We start from the raw sequence: 25,373 nt of genomic DNA, 5'->3' as shown, positions 1-25,373 counted from the left end.
GAGGGAGGGGCTGGGGGGGGGCACATGTGCCATGGTGTTCATGCGGAGGTCAGAGGACAGCTTGAGGGAGTTTGTTCTCTGCCTTCGCCATATGGGTCCCAGGGATTGAAATGAGACCCTCGGGTTTTGCATCAAGGACCTCTAACCACTTAGCCATCTCACCAGCCTGGGTTTGAGTCCAGCCACTGCCATTAGATAGTCGCCTACATAACTTTGAAAAAGTTACTGCACCTTTTGGAGCCACCCACCCCTCTCCTGCTGAGCAGGGCATTTGCAGAATGTGCCGCACTGGGTTAGTCTCAAAATTTAACATGAGAGTCGAATGTGAAGGATGGCCCTCAAGAGCTAGCACTTGAATAAACCTTGTAACCATGCCTGGAGGCATCAGTGGATACTTGGTAAGCACCCAAGTGTGAAGTCGGACCAGGATGGATGACAAAGGTAGTCGTCCTGTGGGATCCTCTTTCCCTGAATAGGCATTAGACGGGGCATGGGATGGCCGGCGACTCTGGTCCTGCCCTATCACCCAACTGTCAATTGTCCTGAGAATCAATTCAGGTGGCTCAGTGTGTGTTAAAAAGGATTCTAATCGGGAGGATAGACTTGGTGTGTATGGTGAGTTGCAAGGTTCACCTTTGTAGTGACAAGGTAGATGGGTTTCCAGTGCTAGTGATAAAGTATAGCAAGCCAGCCTCCACCGCATCCATGGGGGAAGTTATGTTATCTCATCGTTTTGTCTTTTGAGGGCTCGTGCTTCTGGATGGCTAACTTAGGGTTGGTTAGGGTATGACACATAGAAAGAGACTAGGAAGGAATCTTGGGGTGTTCCTATGGGGCTTGGCTGTGTCAAGTGTAGCTTATTTTCCTTGAACTTTGGCTCCTGTTTGGGTGGGGAAGGCATTATATCTCTTTAGGACTGGTGTGCAGTAGCAGCCTCTCATAGACACCAACTTCACTGCTGTGACTTTATGCCATGGCCTAGAGAGACCCAGGAATCTGATCAGGCCCCGTGAGCACCTATTTCGGGGAAGGCGATGGGGATGCCCATTCTCCAACTATTTTCTTGCTGAAGACCAGCCTGTCATTTTGAGGGTCTGGAGAATGGGAGGATTAGACCTGCATAAAATCAGAGTCTCCACTGGCAAGGGTGTAGGTGGAAGTTGGTGGGCAACTTGTGCTGAGCTTTGCTCAGAGACGGATTTCAGGTTTTCTCTCCTGAGTTCACCTCAGTCTTGTATCATATACACACTTCCTTGTTATACAACAATACATGATCAAAAGCCCTTTCATTATTTTCCTCAAACCCATTATTTTTCCTGAAAACCCCATGTGACTATGTCACCAGAAAGCATGGCGCACACATAAAGTCACAATTCAGTGCCTGAAAAAGCAAGTTATATTTTAACTTTTTACCCTTGGAAAGACCTCCAAATCACAGGTCACCTGGTCATAAACGTGCAGTTACAGCATTAGCATGAAAACAAACAGTGCTAGCAGATCAGCTCGCCTAAAATTGTAGAGGCTCTTCCTCTAGTTTGTTGAGCTCATCCAAATATCTACTTCTACAGTGCCTTTCAAACTCTTTTCCATATTAATATTAATTCCTCTTGCACCTTCCCCAGGACTCCTTCACTACCCTGAATTCTATGTCTTAGAACTTGTACCCTAGTTTCTTTAGGCAGGCGATGCCAGGGGGTCAGATCAGTATATTCCAATCCTTCCAGAAAAGTCAGTTCACTAATCTGACGGCCCCCTCGTGGGGTCTAAACTCTTCTAACCATCCTTCCATATTTTCAATTATACAAGTATCTTCCAGTTTCCCCCAATAATAAAGTTAGTTATGGATCTAACTTTCTATTTTAGAGATCTCCTCTTGTGGGGCTCTCACCATTGCTCACTGACCAGTAGATCCAGTTATTTCTTCCTCTGTCTTGTTCCTTGTATTTTCTGTCTATCTCCATCCTTAGTGACCCAAGACCAGTGTTCCTTTTCCTTGGGGTCGGGGGTGGGGTGTCTCCAACTCTCTTAACTACAAAAACTTCAGGTTTCTCAAAATCATTTCCTGCTTCAAATATTTCCTGGTCAATTTAATCACCATGAGTTGGCTAAAATTTCTCAGAGAACAATTAAGGCCTTCAGCCTCCACATCCAGAACCCCTTGTTCTGTTATGCTTGGGTTGACAATTTGAATGGCCAGGGTCAGAGGAGTTTGTTCCTAATAGACATCAGAATAGTTTCCTTCTCTAGTAATGCTCTCAATCCCTTTCCCAGATTTTTTTTTTTACCAGAGTTATATGTGAGAACAAATACAGTATAGAAAAAGGCAAGAAAAGGCAAAAAGAGCAAGGCCATCTGTATCCTAGAAAGCCAGAGATGTATTATTCATGTTGGCATTGCTCCTCTAGTTGAAATGGTGTCATACAGCCACATTCACAACTAAGTCGCACACCTGACATTTTCTCCTTTTCAGTTACCTTTCAATCTCCACAATCAATGTCTCTTTCTTCAGTGCCTCATCTTTTGTCCTCCTTGATCCTCTTTTCCTTTCATCCACTTCATCATCTCACCCTTTACTTATCCTCTACCTCAACATGGAACCATAGTCTTTGGAGACAGCAGGAATCTCAGAGACCTTTTGTACAGTTCTGTGCCCGGAACCTTGTTGAACCACAACATCTCTGGTCCTTGGCATGTGTGAGACAGGGACTACTCAGAGGAACTCATTCTCTGTGTGCCATTCTTTGATGATTACGACAGTGGAGACCCAGTGTCAGAAGCTGTATTTCTCCAAGCCCTCAAGTAACTCAGTCTAGTGGAGCTGCCTTTGCGGTCTGGTTATATAGCTCTATTCGTAGAGTTTGCACAACCCAACAGTAAGTGGTAAGTTGTTTGACCTCAGCCAAGGGCTAAGAATTGATCTCAGGAAGCCCTTGGTGAGGATTTCCTGTGAACCATCTGTAAGAGATGACAGATTCTAAAATCCCACACCTTGAAACATTCCCCAGGAAGATGCTTGAATTTAGAAAGGAGAAGGGAGTTCCAGTTACTTGGGGGGTGGAGTGTGAGACCGTGGGGCCTTTGAAGTAGAATGTACTGGAGGAGGTGGTTCACTGTGGGGCACAGCTTTCATAACCTTGCTCAACTTTCTTGTCTATTCTGTGTTTTTCTGACCACAAATGTAATGTGACCAACTACTGTCACCTCTGCCAGGATGGACTGTATCTGACTTTAAGCCCCAAACAAACAAAACCGAAATCCTTCTCTTAGGTTGCTTCTGGTCAGGTGTTTACTAACAGTAAAAAAAGTAAGCAACACTTGGGGAGCTTTACTTTCGAAGGCACCCTGAGAGGATGTGAGACGCTGCAGGGACGAGAAGACAGGCATGAGAAGAAGATGAAGTCAATGGGTGTAATGAGGTCTACTACAAAGCCCTGAATTCATATTCAAGTCCAACCATCTCATGGGTTCTTTAACTTCCCTGAATCATTTGCCAAGTGGGGATCATTATACTTACCTGAGAAGTCCCTTCGAGAATCAAATAAAGTTGCTTGATATTGTTCCTAGAAAACTTGGTGTGTGGTAGGCACTGAATAAATGCCTCTTTCTTTCCACTTTTCCTCTCAATCTAGTCCAAAAGAACACTGCATTCATATTTGCTCATGAAAACCATAAATGGTCAGGAGAAGTGGAGAGAGAGGGAGGATGACATTAGAGGCACTCCCAGTTCCTTAAGACCCCGGGGCTGTCCTGCCTGCCCTTGCAGCGTTCATGGTGTCTTAGGTATCCTAGATGCTGAACACATACGTGGCTGAACTTGAGCAGAGACCAGCTGCTGGGTGTTTTCATTTACAGACATTTCTGATTTTGTGGAAAAGCACTAGGAGACAGGCCAGGTTTTCTTGCTGATTTTTTCCCTTTCTGCCTGTGGGATCTTGGAATCTTGGGGGAACCCTCTTATGTTTCTGAAGCCCAGTGACTGTCTTTGTGAAATAAGGGGCAAGGCAAGAAGAGAAAACTCGGCAGGTAGAACCCACCTACTATAGTACTCTGACTTTGGACTTCTGGTCTACCAAACTGGGAGGAAATGTGTTTCTATTGTTTAAGTCACCAAGTCTATGTTTTATCCAAAACAGAAGCAGTGGCAATAATTTTCAAATTTGGCTCCTGGGAGGGATCTTATTCATAAAATAACCAACTACTAAAGCAGGCTCTAATTTCCCTATTTTTCCAAGGTCTGTGACAGACAGCAAGTAAACCTGTGACAGAAAAATTGCGTGCTTACAAGTGATTTCTCATGAGATTACCTTAAGGTTGGGAAGCTCTTGAAGCATCCAGCTGCATGCCCTACACAATATCTGCAAAGTACTCAGAGGAAACAGTGGGTGCCAGATGCAACGACCTTGACATTTAAGTCAGCCTCTGGTGAGTATACTTCCCACAAACCCATCGTGACATGTGTTTTTCTTTTTTTCTAATGTAGAAGTTCAAACATCAAAAACAGTCCCATAGAAAGGTGCCTCAAAATAGGTAATAGAGCACAGGTATGCCATCCCAACACCTGGGAGGTGGATGTGTAGGAACTGGGAGTTCAGAGTTACTGTTGACTACATATGCAGTGAGTTTGAGGCCAGTCTGGAGTACATGACACACTGTCTCAAAAATACGTGCCCACGAGACGCACATATTTCCAGTCTTACTAGATACTTATGAGGTGTGCCTCATACCCCGCCTCACTTCCTCTATAGGTACTAGACCCTTCACCCTTGAGAGGCACTTGAAAACACTGCTTATGAGCTAGTTTTAAATATTCTTATGATCATTCTCACATTAGGCCCTCTCTGGGCTATCATTTTGGCTCAACTGTGAACTTATGGTGTGACTGAAGCCTAGATACCTCAGGGCTGTGGAAGTAAAGAAGTTCAAATAAATATAGAGTTCATATTTTACCCTAAGGTCAATGAGAAGCCACTGATATTGAAATGGTGCCGCGAAAAGATATTAAAATTACAAAGTAGCATAGAATCATATGAACCAACTTAGTGAAAGGAAGGAAAAGTCAGTGTCTTCAGGCTTCCACAGGAGAGCTACCAAGCAACTCCTAACATCTGGGCACGTAGAGTACATAGCATTCCTGGCTGATGTCCTGTTCCTGACCTGGGACTCTCTTGCTTTCACCAATCAGCCAAGGATCTACTTATGAATTCAGTGATGGCGAATTAAGTAGATACAAAGCACAACATACAATTTGTTAATACTCAGGAGCATCTCCACCCTTCCACTCCCCCCACCCCCACCCCTGCCTCCAGGAGAGTAGGGCCAGAGATGACAACCATCATTCCCATTCTCCATTACAAGTAGGATACTAAGTAGAGTTCACTGGGAAGTGACAACTGAGTGAGGGTTAGAAGGTGGGAAGGAGAAGCTGCTGCCCTTGACAGTAGCTCCTAGAGGACAGCTAAATATAGCAGAGGCCACTGTGGGTGTTTTTCTACATTCTTGGGGCCCCCTAACCATCACCAGACTCAATGCTGTTAGGAGCTGGAAGTTTTGGTTGTATCCCTTAAACGTTTTAAAAGTTGGCCTTCATAACCTTAAAAACAAAACAAAACAAAGCAAAACACTTAGCCTTTCATTATATTAAGTCTTCCATTGCTCCTCATAGTTTGAGTAACTTTCATTTCCCCGACCAGCCCTGACTGATATCCATGAGCTGCAGAAGGAAGAAAGCAAATAGTTCTGAGAAAACAACAATACTGTCGCATGTGTTATCAAGGGTTGAAGAATAATTTCTACCCATCACTACTGTCATCACGGCCCGACCACAGCCCTCTTCAGTCTGGTGTGATAAGAAACACGTTACACTTACCACACCCTCTTTCTTTTGAGGAGTGAACCTATCCAATTTAAAGTAAGGCAAGGTCTAGACATTCACCTACTAAGTTGCAGTAAACAGTGTTTTCTGACTAGTAGATTTTCCTGAACCAATTGGATCACGTCGGTGGAAGTAAAGAGGGATAGCAAACAGTAACAGAAAGAAAGAGTGCAAGTCGTTGGGAAACAATGCCCTTGGCTTGAATGCGTCCTGTTTCTGTCACCAGGATTCCCTCATTTCCCTGGCTCACCTATGAAGAGAATATGTTAATATGTTAATACGTCATTCTTAACAATGACAATGATACACTTCCTTGTCCAGCACTTCTCTCAGGTTGTTTCAATTGTAGTTACTAGTCTGTGGGATGTTTTTCAAACATGAGTGTTTTCTCTGCTAACACATGTGGGAGATTAAAAATACGCAAATAGGGTTTTTTTTTTTTTTCAGAGCAAAGAGAAAGATTTTGCCTAACGGACTGTCAAAACAGTCAAGACATCTCTAAAGTTGCTGGACATGATGGTGAGCATCTGTTATTCCAGAATTTAAGAAAAGGGGGTAGGGGGATTGCTACAAGTAGGAGGCCAGCCTGGGTATATACTGAGTTGGGAGTCAGCTTGGGTACATAGAGACACTCTGTCTCTATAAAGGGGAAAGAAATCCACATCTATAATGCCATGATGAGGGCTGCATAATTTTTTTTTAGGTCATTAAACTTTTATTTTTTTTATTAACTTGAGTATTTCTTATATACATTTCGAGTGTTATTTCCTTTCCCGGTTTCCGGGCAAACATTCCCCTCCCCCCTCCCCTTCCTTATGGGTGTTCCCCTCCCAACCCTCCCCCCATTGCCGCCCTCCCCTCAACAGTCTAGTTCACTGGGGGTTCAGTCTTAGCAGGATCTGGGACTGATTTTTAAGGGGAGTCTGAGTTGGGATTTTCCTGCCTCTGAGGTTCCTGACACAGAGAGGAAGGTGTGGCTGCATAATTTTCTTACCAGGAAAGATGGACGGATAGATCAAACAAAAATGAGAGGTATAAGATGTCATCAGTGGAACCATGGTAACTATGCCACAGTGGTTCAGTAGAAGAAACGAGGGAGGGATGGGCTTGAGGAAATCAGTTCATACATAGTACAAGGTGTGCACTTCCGAAACTTCTCTTTCTTATTTTTAAGTATGTATGTGCATGTGTGTCTTACGTGTGGGCATGTGCTTGTGAATGCAGCTGCCTGTGCCTGGGAGGCCAGAAGGGGGCACTGTGCACTGTGGAGCTGTAGGTAGCTGTGAGCTGCCTATGATGAGTTGGGACTGAAGTCAGGTCCCCTGCAAAAAAAGGACATGGTCTTAACCGCTGAGCCATCCTTCTGGCTCCTGGTTTGAATTGTAGAAGTCTCCTTAGAGCTCAAGCATCCAAGGCATGCTCTCCAATATAAGAGGGCTTCTAGGAACCTGGTAATTAGATCCTTAAGATTCTGATCTCATGAACTGACTAATCTACATATGCCTAATAGGTTTGCGGGGAGGAGCTTTGTTATAAAAGCAAGCCCAGTGCTGGTTAGCTACCATGAGGTGATCAGCTCTGCTCTACAATAAACCCCTCCTATGATGTTCACCCATGCCACCAACCATGCACTGAACCCCCTGATGTCATGGGCAAAATCAATCTTTCTGTCTTCTAAACAGGTTTCTCTCAGTTCTTCTGTCATACACATAGAAACGGAAACCTAAAGAGAGACTCCAGACTCATAAGCAAAAGTGAGGTCGGGATCTTTTAAAACCCACACGTGAAGTCTGTATGGGTATGGGAGAAGACATTGCAATGTCTAAAGGCAACCGTGTGTGTGTGTGTGTGTGTGTGTGTGTGTGTGTGTGTGTGTGTGTAGTATAAGAAGATCCTGAAAATCAGAATGGAGGGGGTGTGAGGTTTGAATAGGTTTGGCCCCTGTAGATTCATGTGTTTAAATGCTTGGCCACAGGGAATGGCACTATTAGGCGATGTGACCTTTATTAGAGGAGGTATGGCCTTGTTGGTGAAAGTGAATTACTGGGCTTTGAGGTCTCCTATGTTCAGGCTTTACCCAATGCTCCTCCTGGCTGCCTTCAGATCAAGATGTAGAACTCTCGGCTCCTCCAGCACCATGTCTGCCTGCACGCTGCCATGCTTCCTGTCATGATGATAATGGGCTGCACCTTTAAAACTGTAAGCCAGCCCCAGTGAAATGTGTGGCTGAGTAAGAGTTGCCTTGGTCATGGTGTCTCTTCACAGCAATGAAACCCTAACTAAGACAAGAAGGTAAACACCTTTTAAGTGGCAAACAGAAAAATACACTCGACAGGAAAGTAGATTGCCCCAGAAATATATGACTGATATTCAAACTCACAAGAAACAAGTGAGAAAGCAGCTCATAGACAGTGAGGTTCTCTTTGTAGGTATAATGCTGGCAGAAATCGGAAAGGTGGGTAGCATTTTACAAAGCAGAGATAAAAGCAGAGGCTAGGATGGTCCTTCATTAGCTGCTAGAGGTTTTAAGGGACTCAACTGAGCATCCCTGGAGGTACTCAGAGAAGTTGAACTAGTGGGCTCTCGTTCATAAATTCACAAACCCAAACTTGGGATGTGCTGTGTGGTCTTTGCTCACGTTTGAGAAGTTCCTGTCTGAGCTGTCTGTCTGCTTGGCAGATTGCCTCAAAGGGCTTCCCTAGGCTCATTAAGGTAAATAGCAGATTTCCTGGCTCTGTGTCACCCTCTGCTGCTCCTGAGTCACCCCTGGAGCTCTGGCCTGTAGTCTATCGAGCCAACTTTAAGGCTAATTCCCTGGAGTCGTAGGAGTAGGAGGCTGCAAGGACTCGATTTGAGGTTCCAGAAAGTAGAGGCCACCAGCCTGTTGGCTCTTGCACTCCATTTGCCTTCAGCAGCTACAGAGCTACGTTCTACTTAGAATGGCGATTTCTTTTCATTAACAAGGTCTCAGTACCAATGCAATGGCTCCCCGAGTCTGTTCACAGGGGTGTTTATTCTTTCTCAGTCTTGCCACTTACAGAACGGCACTACCAAACGCCAACCGAGTTTCCACAAGTTTCTCTCTTGTCTCTTTCAGCTAGGACTCTCTCCCTGGGATTGGTGGACTCTAGTAGGGGTTGGATATTTCGAATCCTCTATGGAAAAAAAATGATTCAAAAGAGGGACAAAGAGATGTGGAAAGACAATAACTGAAGATGCGATAACTGAATAAGGCTGGGAGCTGAGGTAGAAAAGCCAGGAGAGACTAATCTGATACCAGGAGAGCAGCTGTGGGAATAATGAAGGAGGGGAAGATGAGAAATGTGTCGCAGGTGAGAAAAAGCAGGTCTGGCTGGCCGGGGGCAAAAGGAAAGAGCAGCCTGAGCTTGCCAGCAGCAGAGTGACTCAGGAGAATTAGCAGCTGGGGCGGATCAGGATGAAGGTAGCAGAGATATAACACTTTGGGAGTTTTTCAGCATAGGCGAGAGAGGTAAGGTGCTCATCCCAGACATCCCAACGCAGAAGATAAAAACTAAAACCTCTTAAAGAGTAGAGTTGCCCCCCCCCCAAAAAAAAGGTGGAGTATAGGAACTTACTGGGATTTGTATGGTTTATATGGGGAAGTGATGGGAACCAAGGCTGAGTTCTTAGAGGTTGTTAGGCATACATAAATGCTGTGTATGTGGGGCCAGAAGACTGAAATCAAACCTAGGGAGTGGTCAGTTTTTAGAAAGGCATAAATTTGCTGTAAATGTTGAGTAATGCTCAGTCTGTCCTGTGCGATGCTTAAGGTACACTTGCTATAGAAAAGAATTATTTACCGCTTACCCAAACTCTTCTGAATTAGGCACTTCAAGTTTCATTTGGTAACCAGAATAGGGATTGTGAAGTTAAATGATTACAGAGTAGGAAGGGGAAGTGGGATAGGAGGCAGGCGCAGTGGGGGCAGGGCTGCCTGGTGTTCAGAGATGGCCAGGGGATGTGTCCTACTCTTCTGTTTCCAAAGAGAATAGAAGTACGCATTTTTATTGCGTGCGATCTCAATTTTGAAAGAGGGCAACTAAGGGAACCAAAAACATTGGTGATAGGAAAGCAATCCTGTGGTACCAAGGATATATGGGCCTGGTGGTGGTTTGTAACCTCTGATCCAATCTGTGGAATGGGTGGGGCGACTTTTACCCTCTCAACTATGAAATGGGGGCTCGGTAGAGGGAAGGACAGCAATTGAGGATTAAATTCCCTGTGCTCGGATTGTAGAGATCGCTTCCCTAGCCAAACGCCTTGGTCTTTTCCCAGTGCCTTAGCACCAACAGCCCTCACAGGACACACCCCATAGCACAGGTCTTGCAGCTGTGGAATAGCTAATGTCCTCTAGGGGTATCCAGCGCTGATTTGCTGAGTGGGACCTCAGGCAGGTAAGCCTGGTTTACCAGTGAGCACAGAGATGCCAATTGGAACTTCGAAGAGTTTTCGTCAGAAATTTGTGGGCGGAAACTTCCTGGGGTTGCTGTGAGCTTTTTTTTTTCTTTTAAGGCTTCTCAGCTTCAGATGCAAATGAGTGGGTGTCTCACGGAGAAGCAAAGAGAAGAGAACTGGAGAGAGGTGTTTCCCTTGACTGTGGAAACTTTATAAAGAAAACTCACTTACCTTCTCTGGAGCAGTCAGCATCAGAGTCCTGTCCTTGACACTTCAGTCTCCACAAGACTGAGAGGAGGAAACCCTTTCCTGGGGCTGGGTGCCATGCAGCAGCCCGTGAATTACCCATGTCCCCAGATCTACTGGGTAGACAGCAGTGCCACTTCTCCTTGGGCTCCTCCAGGGTCAGTTTTTTCTTGTCCATCCTCTGGGCCTAGAGGGCCAGGACAAAGGAGACCACCGCCTCCACCACCACCTCCATCACCACTACCACCGCCTTCCCAACCACCCCCGCTGCCTCCACTAAGCCCTCTAAAGAAGAAGGACAACATAGAGCTGTGGCTACCGGTGATATTTTTCATGGTGCTGGTGGCTCTGGTTGGAATGGGGTTAGGAATGTATCAACTCTTTCATCTACAGAAGGAACTGGCAGAACTCCGTGAGGTAAGTCTAGCACATGGGTTAATAGGCCCTTGAGTTCCTGGACTCTGCTGTGTGGGAGTAGGGACTTGCTATGGCCCATGTGGGCCACTGTGTTGTTTGCAATGATTTGAGGTTTTTGCTGTTGTTTTGTTTTGAATGGCAAAGATCTTATTGATCCCCTCGCTTTTAGAAAAGAGTTGTTATAGTCTCTTCTTTCTAGTTGGAGAAGCAGGCGTTCACTCCCTCAAAGAGAGTGATCCTCACTCAACCTGTGGGTCATGACCCCTTAGTGGGGGAGCCATTTTATGGCTGGGGGTCACCACAACATGAGGAACTGTATTAAAGAGCTGCGGTGTTCCCTTGAGAACCACTGCTCAAAGGAAGTTATTTTCCACCTTCTAGACAATTCGAAGCAAATAATTATTCTTCTCTCACTTGTCAATGGTGTTTGATGAACTTTTTATTGCTTCATATTTAGTGATTCAAGGAAGAAGATAAACTTTAAATCTTGTTCAGAAGTGTAAATAAATCTCTTTGAAAAGACTTAGAAGCCTTACTATAACTCTAGATACAATTGCATGGCCAAACTCTAACTCAGTCAGGGTCTGACATATTTGAGTCCTCTTTCTATGGACTGCTGTGACTTCTGCCTCCTTGGCTTAAATAACTCCACATTTATTCTATGACTCTTTTTTCCCCCCCACTAGTTCACCAACCACAGCCTTAGAGTATCATCTTTTGAAAAGCAAATAGGTAAGTACTTTTATGTCTGTCTTTTGAGTTCCCGGAGGAACTCAACACTCAACAAAGTTGTGAGGATGCTTGAGATTCCGTCCCATTCTTGGGCTCATGATTCCTAGGCACAAAATCCTGAGGAACTTTTAACTCTTTGTTCAGTGTGAAAAGGTAGTTTACTGCTCAATATCAGTGTATCTGAATGAATATCGAACGTAACTCAATAGAATTTGGACTTGACTGGAAAGGAGCACACATACAGCCCTGGATCTTTTCCCTTGGCTCCTTCCATGGATATCTTGGTCCCATCTTACATTGTGGTGACTGTGACTCCTAAGGACAGAGGCAAAAATACTAGATGCACAATATTAGACCAATTAGGTTCAATGCCCAGCTTCCCTGGTATGAAACTGGGGCTAAGAGAACAGTCCCCTGACGCCTTGCTATCTATTAAGACTTTACAACGCACAGAGAAACTCCCACCTTTCAATAACGGCTGAGAAATGAGAAGCAAATGCAAAGCTGGTGTCTCTTGCAAGGGCAACACAACAGTTTTATCCTAATAACTGAAGAAAACCGAACCTTCCATCAAAAGGAGTGCTGGCTCCACACTCAGTGCGGCTTGGTCTTCATGTGGGTCCCTCAACAACTGGAGTGGGGGCTGTCCCTGAATCTGTTGCCTTCCTGTGGATCCCACTCCCCTAACTGGGCTGCCATGTCTGGCCTCAGTGGGAGAGGATGTGCCTAATCCTGAGTGACTTGATGTGCCAGAGTGGATTGATATCGGGGGGGGGGGGATGGGGGTGGGGGTCGCTCCCGCTTCTCAAAGGAGAAGAGGAGGGGTAGGAGGAGGGACTGTGTGAGGGAGGATGGGGGAGTGGCTGCAACCCGGATGTAAAGTGAATAAATAAATTAATTAATGGAAAGGAAGGAAGGAAAGAAAGAAGGAAGAAAGAAAGGGAGGAAGGGAGAGGGAGACGGAGAGGGAGAGAGAGAGGGAGAGAGAGAGACAGACAGAGAGAGACAGGAAGGAAGGAAGGAAGGAAGGAAGGAAGGAAGGAAGGAAGGAAGGGGATATAAGCTCTTTCAGGGGTCACTATGGTGTGCTCTGGTTTTCAGCTCTGCATTCAAGTCTCTAAGGACCAGAGCCCAGTTTACACAGGCACAGTGGAAAATGACTTGTTAGAAAAATGAAACTTCTCAGGATTTCTGAAATGAAATCATTTTGAAAATCAGTGGAGCGTGGCTTATGAAACAGATGGCACTCACTCATTTTCACCCACTCGATGGAATCATTTTAGTGAAGAGAAGTCAAATGAACAGATGAGTCAGGTCGCCTACCCAGTGGTTATCTTCAGAAATTGATAAACCATCACAAGAACGTCAAAAATTGAAACTTTACTATTAAGAGGAGCTTATTTAAAAAAAGGAGTATTTATTTCTTCAATCAAATTCATAAAAAGAAAAAAACCCCAAAGATTATCAAATGAGAGAGAGAGAGAGAGAGAGAGAGAGAGAGAGAGAGAGAGAGAGGAAAAGCCACGTTTGGCACAAGTTTCATCCAGCATGCATGGAGATTGCTGTAAGAATTCTGAAGAACACTAAGAAAGTTCATACCGAGGTCTTGAACTGTCAGTCTACCTTGTCATCGCATCACCGAAGGGTTCTTTTGGCTGGGAGTGTTCATCGCTTTCTGATAAAACGACAACCGTTTGGAAGAAACCGAACTCTCAGAGTAGAAGATGAGTTGAATACACTTCGGCACATCAATAGGGGAACATCACGAACAGCAACCCAAACCACCTTGTGAGACTTTTAATGCCATGAATAGCATATTCTTCATACTGTTAGGTAAACAGACAAGTTATCAAAGGCCATTTTCAGTTTAATACTCATTATGAAAGTATGCATGCATGTTTTTAAACTTCTAAGAAAATACTTTTTCTAAACATTTTTTTTCTTGTGTGTTTACATACACAAGCACACATGTATAACTTGTGGGAATAAGTTCTCTCCTTCTCCCTGTGGGTTCCAGGGATCACACTCAGGAGCTCCGACTCGGCAGCAAGTGCCTTTTCTCACGCAGCAGCCATCTTTTTATACTGTTACCTTCCCCGTGGTTAGCTAACTGGACATCTTATGTATCTACAAGGTTTTTAGAGAGCCTCCTATGACAGAGGCTGAGTCTTGGTGATTGAGGATGAGAGAGAAAGACGGATGCCTTTTCTCAGCAAGCACAGTAGAGAAGAGGAACAAACACGAACCAACAATACAATTCCAATCCGTACTAAGAAGGATGCAGAGTAGAGCGGTCTGGGAAAGTCCTTTATAGAGTGGTTTGTGCTGATGCACAAGGGATCAATCAGACCCCTCTTCTCTTGGAGGGAAGAGGTGTGCATGGTCAGGGAGCAGAGAGGACATTCCACATTTCACATGTAAGGAGCCTGAGGCAGGAAAAGTCTTTCCTTGTATTTCTGGATATTGCTAGAACCTCTCCGGCAGATATTTATGGGAGTATATTTTATGAAAGTAACATTATACTAGATTGTATGAAGAATTTAAAGATAAGCAGCGTGTGGTTCCCAGCTTCATTTCCTGTTAGTGTGTGGCAGGTTAGCTGTTCAGGTGGTTTGTGGTGTATAAAAGGTCTAGTCTTGCCTATCCTGTTCCTCCCTTTTTTTCAAGGGGGGCTGGTTCTAGGTGCTAGAGAGGACACAGTTGTTTCTATGATGATCTAAATAGACCGGGCTATTTTCACACTCAGTGTGTGTTTCATAGTCTACTTCCAAACCTGAGGTGGACAAGTACCTTCCTATAAATATTTTTTAATGTATCAGTTAGCTGAATTCATGAAGCCCAGTACGAGAGTTCTACCTTAGCTGAAGTATTTGAAGTTAGAGAAATAGTGTTCATTTTTAAGAATATTATAAATTTTAATTACATCAATTTAATTTACTAATGCTATGCTAAACAAGGCTAAATGCTCTTGTGACTTTACCATATTGTAAAATACCAGTAGGGAAAGACTTGGTGGCCAGGCTCTCAAAGCCTAGCAGTGTTAGTACTAGTTTAGTCATAAAGTGTTTATTGCAGAAAGGTGCAGTTTTCCTCGACAAGAAGGAAGGAAAGACAAGTTTTTTATAATTGCCTCAGTAAGGAGAAGCCAGAAGTATTAAGAAAGGAAAAAACAGAGGGATTTTTGGTTTCGAAGGTTGAACGGTCATAGTTGACAAAAGAGCAGTGAAGATCGTCATTAGAGAATTGACGGGAATTTAACCCTGAGATCTCATCTGGAGGGTGTTGCAGACAGAATGAGCAAAGGCCCAGGGGCAGGGAAGAAAGGACATAATCAGGTCACAGGACTCCTGCTGTGGGCAAGCACTGGGTGTGATGACGGAAGGGAAGTGAGGCAAAGGCAACCTGGACAACCTCATGATCTGTGAGGAGGTCTTAATAGAGTCCATGTGGGGATAGATGTAGGCTGATGGTCCGGAGGGGAATCAGTAGTGTTTTCTAGACTCGTATCAGTCAGCAGAATCAGGGGATACAGAACCCCAGATTAACAGCCTGGGTGCACATTGATTGCCTCCATCATTATAGTCAGTCAGCTTCTAGGATCTTTTGCCAATCATAATTAGGGCAGTAATCTTAACCTAAAGGGGTCAAGGCAAGCTCTAAATGGAGTGACAGTTAAGCTCTACCTAAGTGTATTCACTGCTTTATTGCAATGCAATTTAGGCATATATCTGCCTTTCCCCTATCTTGTCTTTTTAAACAGTTTTTGAAATACAGACTCCTGTGAGTCTCCCAGTTTAGATTTTCTCGGTGAGTGTGTACTAGAATATTTCATCTTAGGCTCTGAAAATCTTATATTTAAATGATGGGATTTGTAGTCCCATTAAGATAGTAGGTGGTCTCTCTATCACAATAATTTTCACATGTCTTTTATCTCTCTATTATGCAGCCAACCCCAGCACACCCTCTGAAACCAAAAAGCCAAGGAGTGTGGCCCACTTAACAGGTTTGTGTCTGGAAGGAGTGGGTGGGGGACAGGAAGCCTTTGGAAAAATGTGGACCAACTGCTCATTTTCCATTGCAGCTCTTGGAAAGTATGACTGACAACTGTAGTTATCACTCAAGATCGTTCTTTTGTCTCTTGGATCTCATGACCCTAATCTGACAAAACCCACTGCTATGGAATTGTGTATGATTTGATCTTGCCCATGCAAAGCATATACTCCTTTTAACCATTTCAAAGTCCGCGGGGGGGGGGGGGACTTGTGATGTAGATCCAATGGGAGCAGCAGACGGTGAAATGATGATCTATTTCGAGCAAGAGGAGACAGTCTTGGCATTTGTGGGCTTTCAGCCTAAGATTATAAAGTGAAAAAGTGGTTTAGTACAATTGCTATGAGCCCCTCCACTAGGAAAATAAACATCCAAAATGTGGGTAAATATCACAATAAGAGGTCTAGCATGGCTCTTGTAATCACTTGGAGACTTTAGAGAAGTCTGGGTCTATAAACACTTATTGAGTACTTGCTGTGTGTTGGTCCATTTAATCCTGTATGAATACAAAGGAAGGGGATTAATCCAAAAGAAGAGGCCAAGGAATCCATACTAAATGAATGGACTACATAATCATGAGACTTTGTCCAGATGTAGAGCTCCAGAGATCCCTTTCTTTATGGAGGGGTCCCTAAGCCCGGAAGTATTGGTACTAGTTTAGGTCATAAAGTGTTTATTACAAAGTACTGAAGTTATCCTAATAATCTTCCCCGAGTTTCACTTGAGGCACACACCGAATTTGTCCTAAACACATGGATGATTAAAATGAGGTGGGGAATTTGACAAATGTGTTGAAGAAACTCAGCGGTGGACCATGTTTTAACTCCTAAGTCACTCGCATCAGCTGTCATTCTGGTTAGAACTTTTGTTAAGGGAGGCCCCACAGTTTTGCCTTGGAAGCTTAGAGTGTCAGATATGTGAACATTTCTGGCTGAATGCTCCTCTCTGGTTTATTACAGGGAACCCCCGCTCAAGGTCCATCCCTCTGGAATGGGAAGACACATATGGAACTGCTTTGATCTCTGGAGTGAAGTATAAGAAAGGCGGCCTTGTGATCAATGAGGCTGGGTTGTACTTCGTATATTCCAAAGTATACTTCCGGGGTCAGTCTTGCAACAGCCAGCCCCTAAGCCACAAGGTCTATATGAGGAACTTTAAGTATCCTGGGGATCTGGTGCTAATGGAGGAGAAGAAGTTGAATTACTGCACTACTGGCCAGATATGGGCCCACAGCAGCTACCTAGGGGCAGTATTTAATCTTACCGTTGCTGACCATTTATATGTCAACATATCTCAACTCTCTCTGATCAATTTTGAGGAATCTAAGACCTTTTTTGGCTTATATAAGCTTTAAAGGAAAAAGCATTTTAGAATGATCTATTATTCTTTATCATGGATGCCAGGAATATTGTCTTCAATGAGAGTCTTCTTAAGACCAATTGAGCCACAAAGACCACAAGGTCCAACAGGTCAGCTACCCTTCATTTTCTAGAGGTCCATGGAGTGGTCCTTAATGCCTGCATCATGAGCCAGATGGGAAGAAGACTGTTCCTGAGGAACATAAAGTTTTGGGCTGCTGTGTGGCAATGCAGAGGCAAAGAGAAGGAACTGTCTGATGTTAAATGGCCAAGAGCATTTTAGCCATTGAAGAAAAAAAAAACCTTTAAACTCACCTTCCAGGGTGGGTCTACTTGCTACCTCACAGGAGGCCGTCTTTTAGACACATGATTGTGGTATGACTATACAAGGGTGAGAAAGGATGCTAGGTTTCATGGATAAGCTAGAGACTGAAAAAAGCCAGTGTCCCATTGGCATCATCTTTATTTTTAACTGATGTTTTCTGAGCCCACCTTTGATGCTAACAGAGAAATAAGAGGGGTGTTTGAGGCACAAGTCATTCTCTACATAGCATGTGTACCTCCAGTGCAATGATGTCTGTGTGTGTTTTTATGTATGAGAGTAGAGCGATTCTAAAGAGTCACATGAGTACAACGCGTACATTACGGAGTACATATTAGAAACGTATGTGTTACATTTGATGCTAGAATATCTGAATGTTTCTTGCTAATAAACTCTAATAGTCTTCAAAACCCTTTTATTATCAGCTACTGATGCTGTTTTCCTTTAATACACTAGTATTTATGTTCTGTGTATCTTAATGAAGAAAAGACAAATAAAATTATGTTATAGAATATAGAGATGCATTAAGGACACAGGCTTTGGAAATCGGTGAGATGTGCTTATTGTTTCTTTCCTGCGTGGTTTCTTCATCCATAATGGCTTTGGAGAACTCTGAGAAGAATTTGCACAGGTGAGTAGAGCCGTGTGACAAATTCCCCCATCTTCGTTGGTATCTCTTCTCTGGACCTCACATTACCCTGAGTTTTGTTTATCAGCATCATGACTAATGGTAAGTGGACCCAACTCTTTGTATATTTGATGGCAGCTCATATTTTCCTGGGGCAGAACTATGACAAAGTAGAAAGGACATGGGCTTCATAGTTAAACGGCTGAAGTTGAGTCTTTGTCCTTTTTCTTAGCTTACTTTGCAGTCTTTGGTTGACCTCTGATGTACAGAAAAGAGTTGATATGTGTGTAATACTAGTATAGCCTCTTTAATATGCGTGTTTAATAGAACTCTGTATAGATTACAGAGAGTTTGAAGCAACAAATGGGAGGAAAAGTTTAAAAAGGAAACAGACAGAAAAAGCGTACATCGATCGATCAATAACACTAGATATGATCAGGTATCTGATTTGTCCGGGAATTGAATAGGAGAAGAAGAGGGGGCAGTACCAAGACAACAGAGCCCAAGGTCTCCTCCAAAAGACAGTAAATGTTTCCTGAATGAACCGAAGGCCAAACCAAAGGCTCAGGTTGGAAAGCCTCTACTGGTCTTCCTCAGATCCTGTTGTCATCTGCTCTGGCTGTTCCTTCATGGAGAATGTCTGAGAGAATTTGGTCCTTTGGTTATAGGTCTGTCTTTCAAGCCACTGTGATGAAACCCTCCTTGTCTTTTTTTCCTCATATATTGACCTCAACATCAAACACCATTGGGATTGGTGTGTGTTATCCCTAACAGTGTGTGTTTGGCCTAGCAGTCAAACTACTCTCATATCCATCTCTCTAAGGTGACTCTGGGGTTATATAAATAACTCACTACACTTGAAGTATTCTGATTCTTGGCCTTTCAGTGAAGATCAAATATAGTATTGATTCTAGTGAAGAGATACTAACAATACCTTTAGAAATCTTGAGCTGTTTTTCTTTAATTTAAGACATCAATAATGTTGCAACCAAAATACCTTTGACTGTATTCATTGAAAATGGGATCATTCATTGTTTCTTAGGGAAAGATGATAAAATACAAATTTGAACACAGACCTACACAGAAGTCACTTCTTGTTCAGCAGTTTGAGGTTTTGTTTTCTAACATCTAACAGCACACAACACCCATTCTTATCTTAGCCCCTCAGAGTGGTGGCTTTGTGTTCTCTGAAGTAGGTTTTGAGTTACCACAGCTTAACAGGAAAGAGCTCTCCTGTGGCCATCATCAGAGCCGCTTCAGAAGAGGGAAATAGAGGGGGAAACCTGGCCCTTAAAACCAAAGTAGATGGTTGCCTTTATGCGCTAAGGCTTAGACATCCCGTGGTCTTTATCAAAAGAAGTGCAGAGGCTGTGTATGTGTGTGTGTGTGTGTGTGTGTGTGTGTGTGTGTGTGTGTGTGTGTGTGTGTGTGCGCGCGCGTGCACGCGCGCGCGTGTGTGTTTCTACTTGGGTAGAATTTCTACATTTCTTCCTTTTCTTCCCCAATGTCACAGGTCATGAGTGATTTAGAAAGAAAATAAGAGGCAGAACACATCGTTGTTTATGGGCTCAGCAGTGAGGCCAGCTTAGTAGTGATGCAGCCTTTGAGAGTGCCAAGGGCCTTTAGAATTCACCTGGAGACCTGTTAGACTTAGCCATGTAAGTGGCTAAGCAGGCATCTTGTTTCTTAAAGTTCATTTAGAAAGCAGCAGAGTGTCATCTCAATGCTGACATGCTCCCTTTTGCACCCAGGTCTGTTGAACTGTGACAGTCTACACACTTCTGAAAATGCTTCTTCAGAATAAGGCAATGAACTCTCATCCTATCCCAGTCAGAGGTTTCTTTGGAGCTGTGGGGTCATCCTTTCTTCTAATTCCATAGAAGGATGTGAAACTCATGCTCTCATTCTGTAGGAGCTCCAGTCTTCATGTTTTCTAAGATTGTCAATGAGACCCTCTTTCTCTATAAATGGACAGTGCCAATTGTAGCGGGTTTCCTGGCTGTCATTAGAATTTGAGCTGTGAATCCTCTCCCAGAGCACTTTCCATTCCCATAGTAATTTATTGCCTTCAAGGCATCCCTAAAACAATGTGTATAAACATTTACTGAAGTTTTAGAATAATGTTTTGTGTGTGTGTGTGTGTGTGTTTATGATACACACAGTATAAGCTACATGTGAAATTGTATAGTAAACCCCACCATTTCCAAAATTCACATATATCTCCTTGAGTAGACACTCAAAATTCTGATATTTAAACATAAGACATTTATTTGTTCTCCAAGTGGCTTTAAAAAAATGTCTTGGCTGAGAATCATTTAGATAACTTCATGCATATAAAATAGGTATGCTGATTATTTTCTGCCCTACACTTGTTCTTATTTCTTTCTAATCTCCCTTACCCCCCACCAGTCCCTTTCTAAGATATGGGGCTTTAGGGTTGGTTTTGTGACTTATTTCGTTTAACTCAGACCATCTATGTGAACAATTAGATTTGATCTATTTGAGCATGGTGGGATCAACAGTATGTACACAACTGAAGGCAATTACCACCTCTCTCCATGAGTCTGTCAGTAGCAAATAGTTCATCAGTGAAGGGCAGGACCCTATGAGGCCCCCTCTATCTGTGTTTGGCTTTAATTGACAGGCCTGGTCTGTGCAGCCCCAGTGCAGCTGTGAGGCTGTGATTGCAAGTGACTATGTCTTACCAGATGATAGCATTTCGGAGCCCTTCTCCCAAACTGCTGGCCCTTACACTCTTTCTAGTTTCTCTCTCATAACATTCTCTGAGCCTTATGGGTACGGCATCAATGTCTTGTTTAGGGACAAGCCCCCATCCATCCCAAGTTCTCCGCACTTTGTACATATGAGTCTGTGCATTAAATACCACTCAAGAAAAGACGGCTCTCTGATTAAGGATGAGAGCAACATTTGTCTGTGATATAAATAGTTACAAGACAGTTGCTGCTACGGACATTTAGCTAGACCCTAATATCCGAGTTCCCCTACTAGCGTCTGTAATTTCCCACTAGTAGGGAATTTTTGTCCAGATTACCAAACATGGCTTTCCTCCATGGGAGCAAGTCTCAAATTCAATTGATAAGGTGTTCATCACACCTGTAACAAAAGTGCCCCTGCAACACTACTGGGAACATTTTGCCTGGGAGTTAGCAAGTGTCATTTGTTTTAAAAAAAAATATCTACCATATAAAAGAAATTTTCCTAGAGGATAAAATAAGAGTCCTTTTTTTTTTTAAAGATGTATTCATTTATTTTATATAAGTACACTGTAGCTGTTCGGACACACCAGAAGAGGGCATCAGATCTCATTACAGATGGTTGTGAACCACCATGTGGTTGCTGGGATTTGAACTCAGGACCTCTGGAAGAGCAGTCAGTGCTCTTAACCACTGAGCCATCTTGTCAGCCCAATAATAGAGTCCTTGATGGAGTTCATTTCACTGGCAAAGTGGAAAACAGGCAATAAAAAAAATAATAAAAAGCATATAGGTACACCCCTGTTGTTCCTACACTTACCAGACTAAGGTAGATTGCAGGTTTGAGGTCAGTCTAGGCTACATAAGTTTCTCTTCTCCAGAAGAAAGCAAACACATATGTAATGTCATGTGGTAATAAGCGCCATGAAAAAAGCTAGGTAAGGTGGCAGGGAGTGATGGGAAAATGGATATTGAAAGGATGAAAAGCAAGGCATGCAGATATCTAGGGCAGAGCACCTCGAGCAGAGAAGCTGCAAGTTCACAGCCTTCAGATGGGAAGTTGTTAGGTTTTATTCTAGTGTAATAAAGATCCATGTGTTGTAAACTTAATCCTTGAAGTGATAGTTTGGGGATGCGGGGCTTATTAAGAGGTGACTAGGTCATGAAACTGAGCCCTCATGAGTGGATTGATTTTATTTTATTAAGGACTAGGCTAATAATCTGCTCACTATGTTTTTTTGGTTTTGCTTTTTTAAAACACGTGTTCTTGTCCTTTCACTTCCTGCCAAGTTATGGAACAGTTCAAAGACAATTATCAAATGCCATCACTCTGTCCTACCCACGGCTACACCCAGGTTATGCCCACGGACTTCCCAGCCCTCACAAGCCCTTCATTAGCAATAGAGAACAGAGTTAGAGTCACCCTGTACATAGAGATGACAGGGTCCCAAGTTAGAGTCACCCTGTACCTAGAGATGACAGGGTCCCAGGGGTGTCCATAGATTTTCTCTAGCTTCTTCCTGAGAGCTATGTAACCTCTGCAACCATCTGAACTCCCAGAGCCACCACTCTGCTGTCTCTGGTGACTCAGTTGACTTGAGGTAAGAAAGAGATTGAAGTCAGGGTGAGAAGGCCTGGGTGAGTTCAGCCACTGCTACTTGCTTAACTGTGTGTGTGACTTTAAGTAAGTCCCATGAACATTGTGAAATTCCTTTTCTTAGTCCTCTATAGAAATGCTGTTGATGCCATGAAAAGAAATACTTCATGACTTAGACAGACTGCTGGAGGAAGAACAGGGGAGCTGGTGTATTTCTCAATAAGTTTCCTGATCATCATGGCTAGATAAATTCCTGGTCAGGTGAGATGGTTTGACAGGCAAAGGCACTTGCAAATCTAGTGACCTGAGGCCAATTCCCCAGAGAGTGTGTAAAGGTGGGAAGAGAAAACTGACTCCACAAAGTTGTCTTCTGACCTCTATACCTGTGCTGTGACAAATATGCTTATATACATATCACCTATACGCATGCACATGCACACACACATGCATCATGCATTTATATACACATGCACAGAGAAAATTAAGATTTCTTGCTTTTTAATATTTTCAGTAGACCCATATAGAAAAACCTCATCAACTGTAAAAACTACCTGCTATAATTTGAAATGTAAATAAAAAACTATTCAATAAAAGAAAAAAAAAAGAAATGGAAAAAATAATCTTCTGAGGTGCAAAAGTAAAAGAATACTATTTTATATTAACCATAGTTTTTAAAATCATTTTATAACTTGTTTTTATTTTTAAGTATGTCATTATACATATACGAGCAACTGGCTTGTGTCAGATGTGTTCACTATATACAAAGTCTACTATGATTAGCCATATTTTAATTAGCACACAAATAATGGGACTCATAACATATTTGTAATTAATATCATGTACTTGCTTATATTAATTTCCAGTTACTACCTCATGTTTCTCTCTCTCCTTTCCTGCTGATTTCCTCATCTCCTTCTGTTTTCTGTTCATAAGTATGTACATATATTTAAGTCTATGTTCTCAACCTGAAATAAAACATTATAGTTGTCTATTTGACTTTCTGAGTCTGGTTTATTTTGCTTAACATAATAGCCTACAGTTGTATTCCTCTTCCTACAGATATGATTAGCTATCCTGATGACTGGGTCTTGTCATCCTGAAATACAATTTTAAGAGATGACATTTAAATATTTAATTTCTGTAACAGGACATTTATGCTTAGTGCTATCCTTGATGGTAGCTGCCCTCTTCATTAAACCTGGGATCACTTTAGGAGATGAGAACTGCATAGGGGATCCCCCTGTTTCCAGTACAGTCTGTCATAGAGGGACTAGAACTTCTTCATTCTCATGATGCAGCCCCACTTTCTGTGGGTGAACCACTTCAAAGACTATGTGAAGTTTTGGTAAGAGACACCCTCGATGCTATCAACTTTTAAAGTGTTCAAGTATGTAAGGCATGCAAGGCAAGAAACATCGCCAATGAGACAACAGCCACTTGTGGGGGTTTCCAAGGCTTCTATGGGCATGGATAGATCTTTGGGGTTCATTTGTTCTAGAGCTTATACGCCATTCTGCTTCAACCCAACTGTCTTCTTGCTCCACTTCCAATCTGTAGAAGAAAATGTGTACACATTTTTGGGAAGGGAATCTTCTAAATGTTGCCTATCATTGAAAGAGGAGGTCCATGGAAGGAGGTTCATGGAGCTATAAAGAGACTATCTCTGTCCTCAAGTAAATGAATAGGATGCTAGATCTTCACCCAAGTGATTAAAGTCTAGACTGAAGTGACCTTAAAATCACTGAGAAGAGACAACGTCCTTTAGATGGTGAGAAAGAGACACAGGTGTTAAACAGAACTCTAATGTGTGAGGTCGAATGGAAGGATGATCTTAACCTCAGCATCCTCTTTGCATCATTTAGGTGGCTGTATTCTGGTTTCTAAGAAATTCAGAAGACTTCTGCTGAGGTCTGGACAGAGTGATGAAAAGAAGAAACCAGCAAGGGTTGATTCTGCTAAAGCTTCCTTGAGAGTTGTGCTCTTGGGCCCTGTTGTTGCTGACTACGGTGGCCAGCCAGCTTTTCCAACCTGTCCAATGACATGAAGATTGCTTCTGTTTCTAGCAGAGAATGTATCCAGGAGTCAAGGTGAGCCCATGATCGCTCCACATTTCACTAGGGATGCCATTTCTGCCTTACGGCCAAGTTTGTTTATGGTTCACTGAATGGTTAAATATACCAACTTTTAATTTAAACGTGGTATAACATTTACCACCAGACTTATAATTACCCTCAGATCATGATGTATGGACATAGTAAGATTACATTGTTTCCCTTCAAGTAAGGGTTACAGAAAGTGCCTATATTTAGGTCAGGTCATACCCATAACAACCCCCTTAGCCAAACATTATTGACTCCAGCTTGTGAGAAAGCTGAGAAGTGGCAACTTCTCAGTGACCATGGTGTATCAGTAAGAACTCAAGATGAGGCTTGTCAGATCTGAAGACTGTTAGCCACATATCAGTTTGCCTTGTGGCCAGTATCCAGTTATTTGACAACCATGGGTTAAGTACATGCTAAGAGTCAAGCATTGCTTGGAGTTTGGGATGGCAAACATACTGTTGATTATTCTTTTGTTAATTTGTATCTTGGATCCTGGGGAGCAAACCCAGCCCTGTGCACTTGCTAGGCAAGCATTCTTATCACTAAGTACACCCACAAATTCTCGTTCATTCTTATGGAACTTGTCCTTAAGTGGGGTTCCAAAAATGAGTAAAGAAGACTAAACAAGAAAATAAGCCCATAATCTCAGAAATTGTTATTGATAGATTCTATTTTGAGAATTAAAATAGAAAATAAGCTAAAAAGAGACTAGATAATGACATTAGAGAAAAGACTCTCTGAGGAAGAAAGAGTGATAAGCCTGTGTGTGAGCACAGTCAAAATGAATTATTACATGGATGCATTGAAATGCCTTCACGAAAGCCTTTTATACAGTCAGTATATGCTAGTGGTTAGGATAAAGAGAGAATCATTTAAAAGAACAATTCGGGGATGAAGATGTAGCTGAGGGGGAGAAAAC

At 42.9% G+C, this 25,373-nt stretch overlaps 1 protein-coding gene across 2 annotated transcripts; it reads left to right on the top strand.

Moving 5' to 3' along the window:
• Positions 1 to 25,158, top strand: Faslg (Fas ligand). Of its 2 annotated transcripts, XM_017598675.3 has the most exons (6): positions 1 to 4,422; positions 6,320 to 6,391; positions 10,406 to 10,951; positions 11,638 to 11,683; positions 15,630 to 15,686; positions 16,693 to 25,158. In XM_017598675.3, the coding sequence occupies exons 3-6, from the start codon at positions 10,613 to 10,615 to the stop codon at positions 17,085 to 17,087; spliced, it is 837 nt and encodes a 278-aa protein (XP_017454164.1). In that variant the 5' UTR covers positions 1 to 4,422; positions 6,320 to 6,391; positions 10,406 to 10,612; the 3' UTR covers positions 17,088 to 25,158.
• The last annotated feature ends 215 nt before the right edge of the window (positions 25,159 to 25,373 follow it).

The sequence above is a fragment of the Rattus norvegicus genome, chromosome 13 (assembly GCF_036323735.1).
Source record: "Rattus norvegicus strain BN/NHsdMcwi chromosome 13, GRCr8, whole genome shotgun sequence".
Lineage (NCBI taxonomy): Eukaryota > Metazoa > Chordata > Mammalia > Rodentia > Muridae > Rattus > Rattus norvegicus.
The sequence above is the reverse complement of the archived record's forward strand: the minus strand, read 5'-3'. Positions and strand labels throughout refer to the sequence as shown.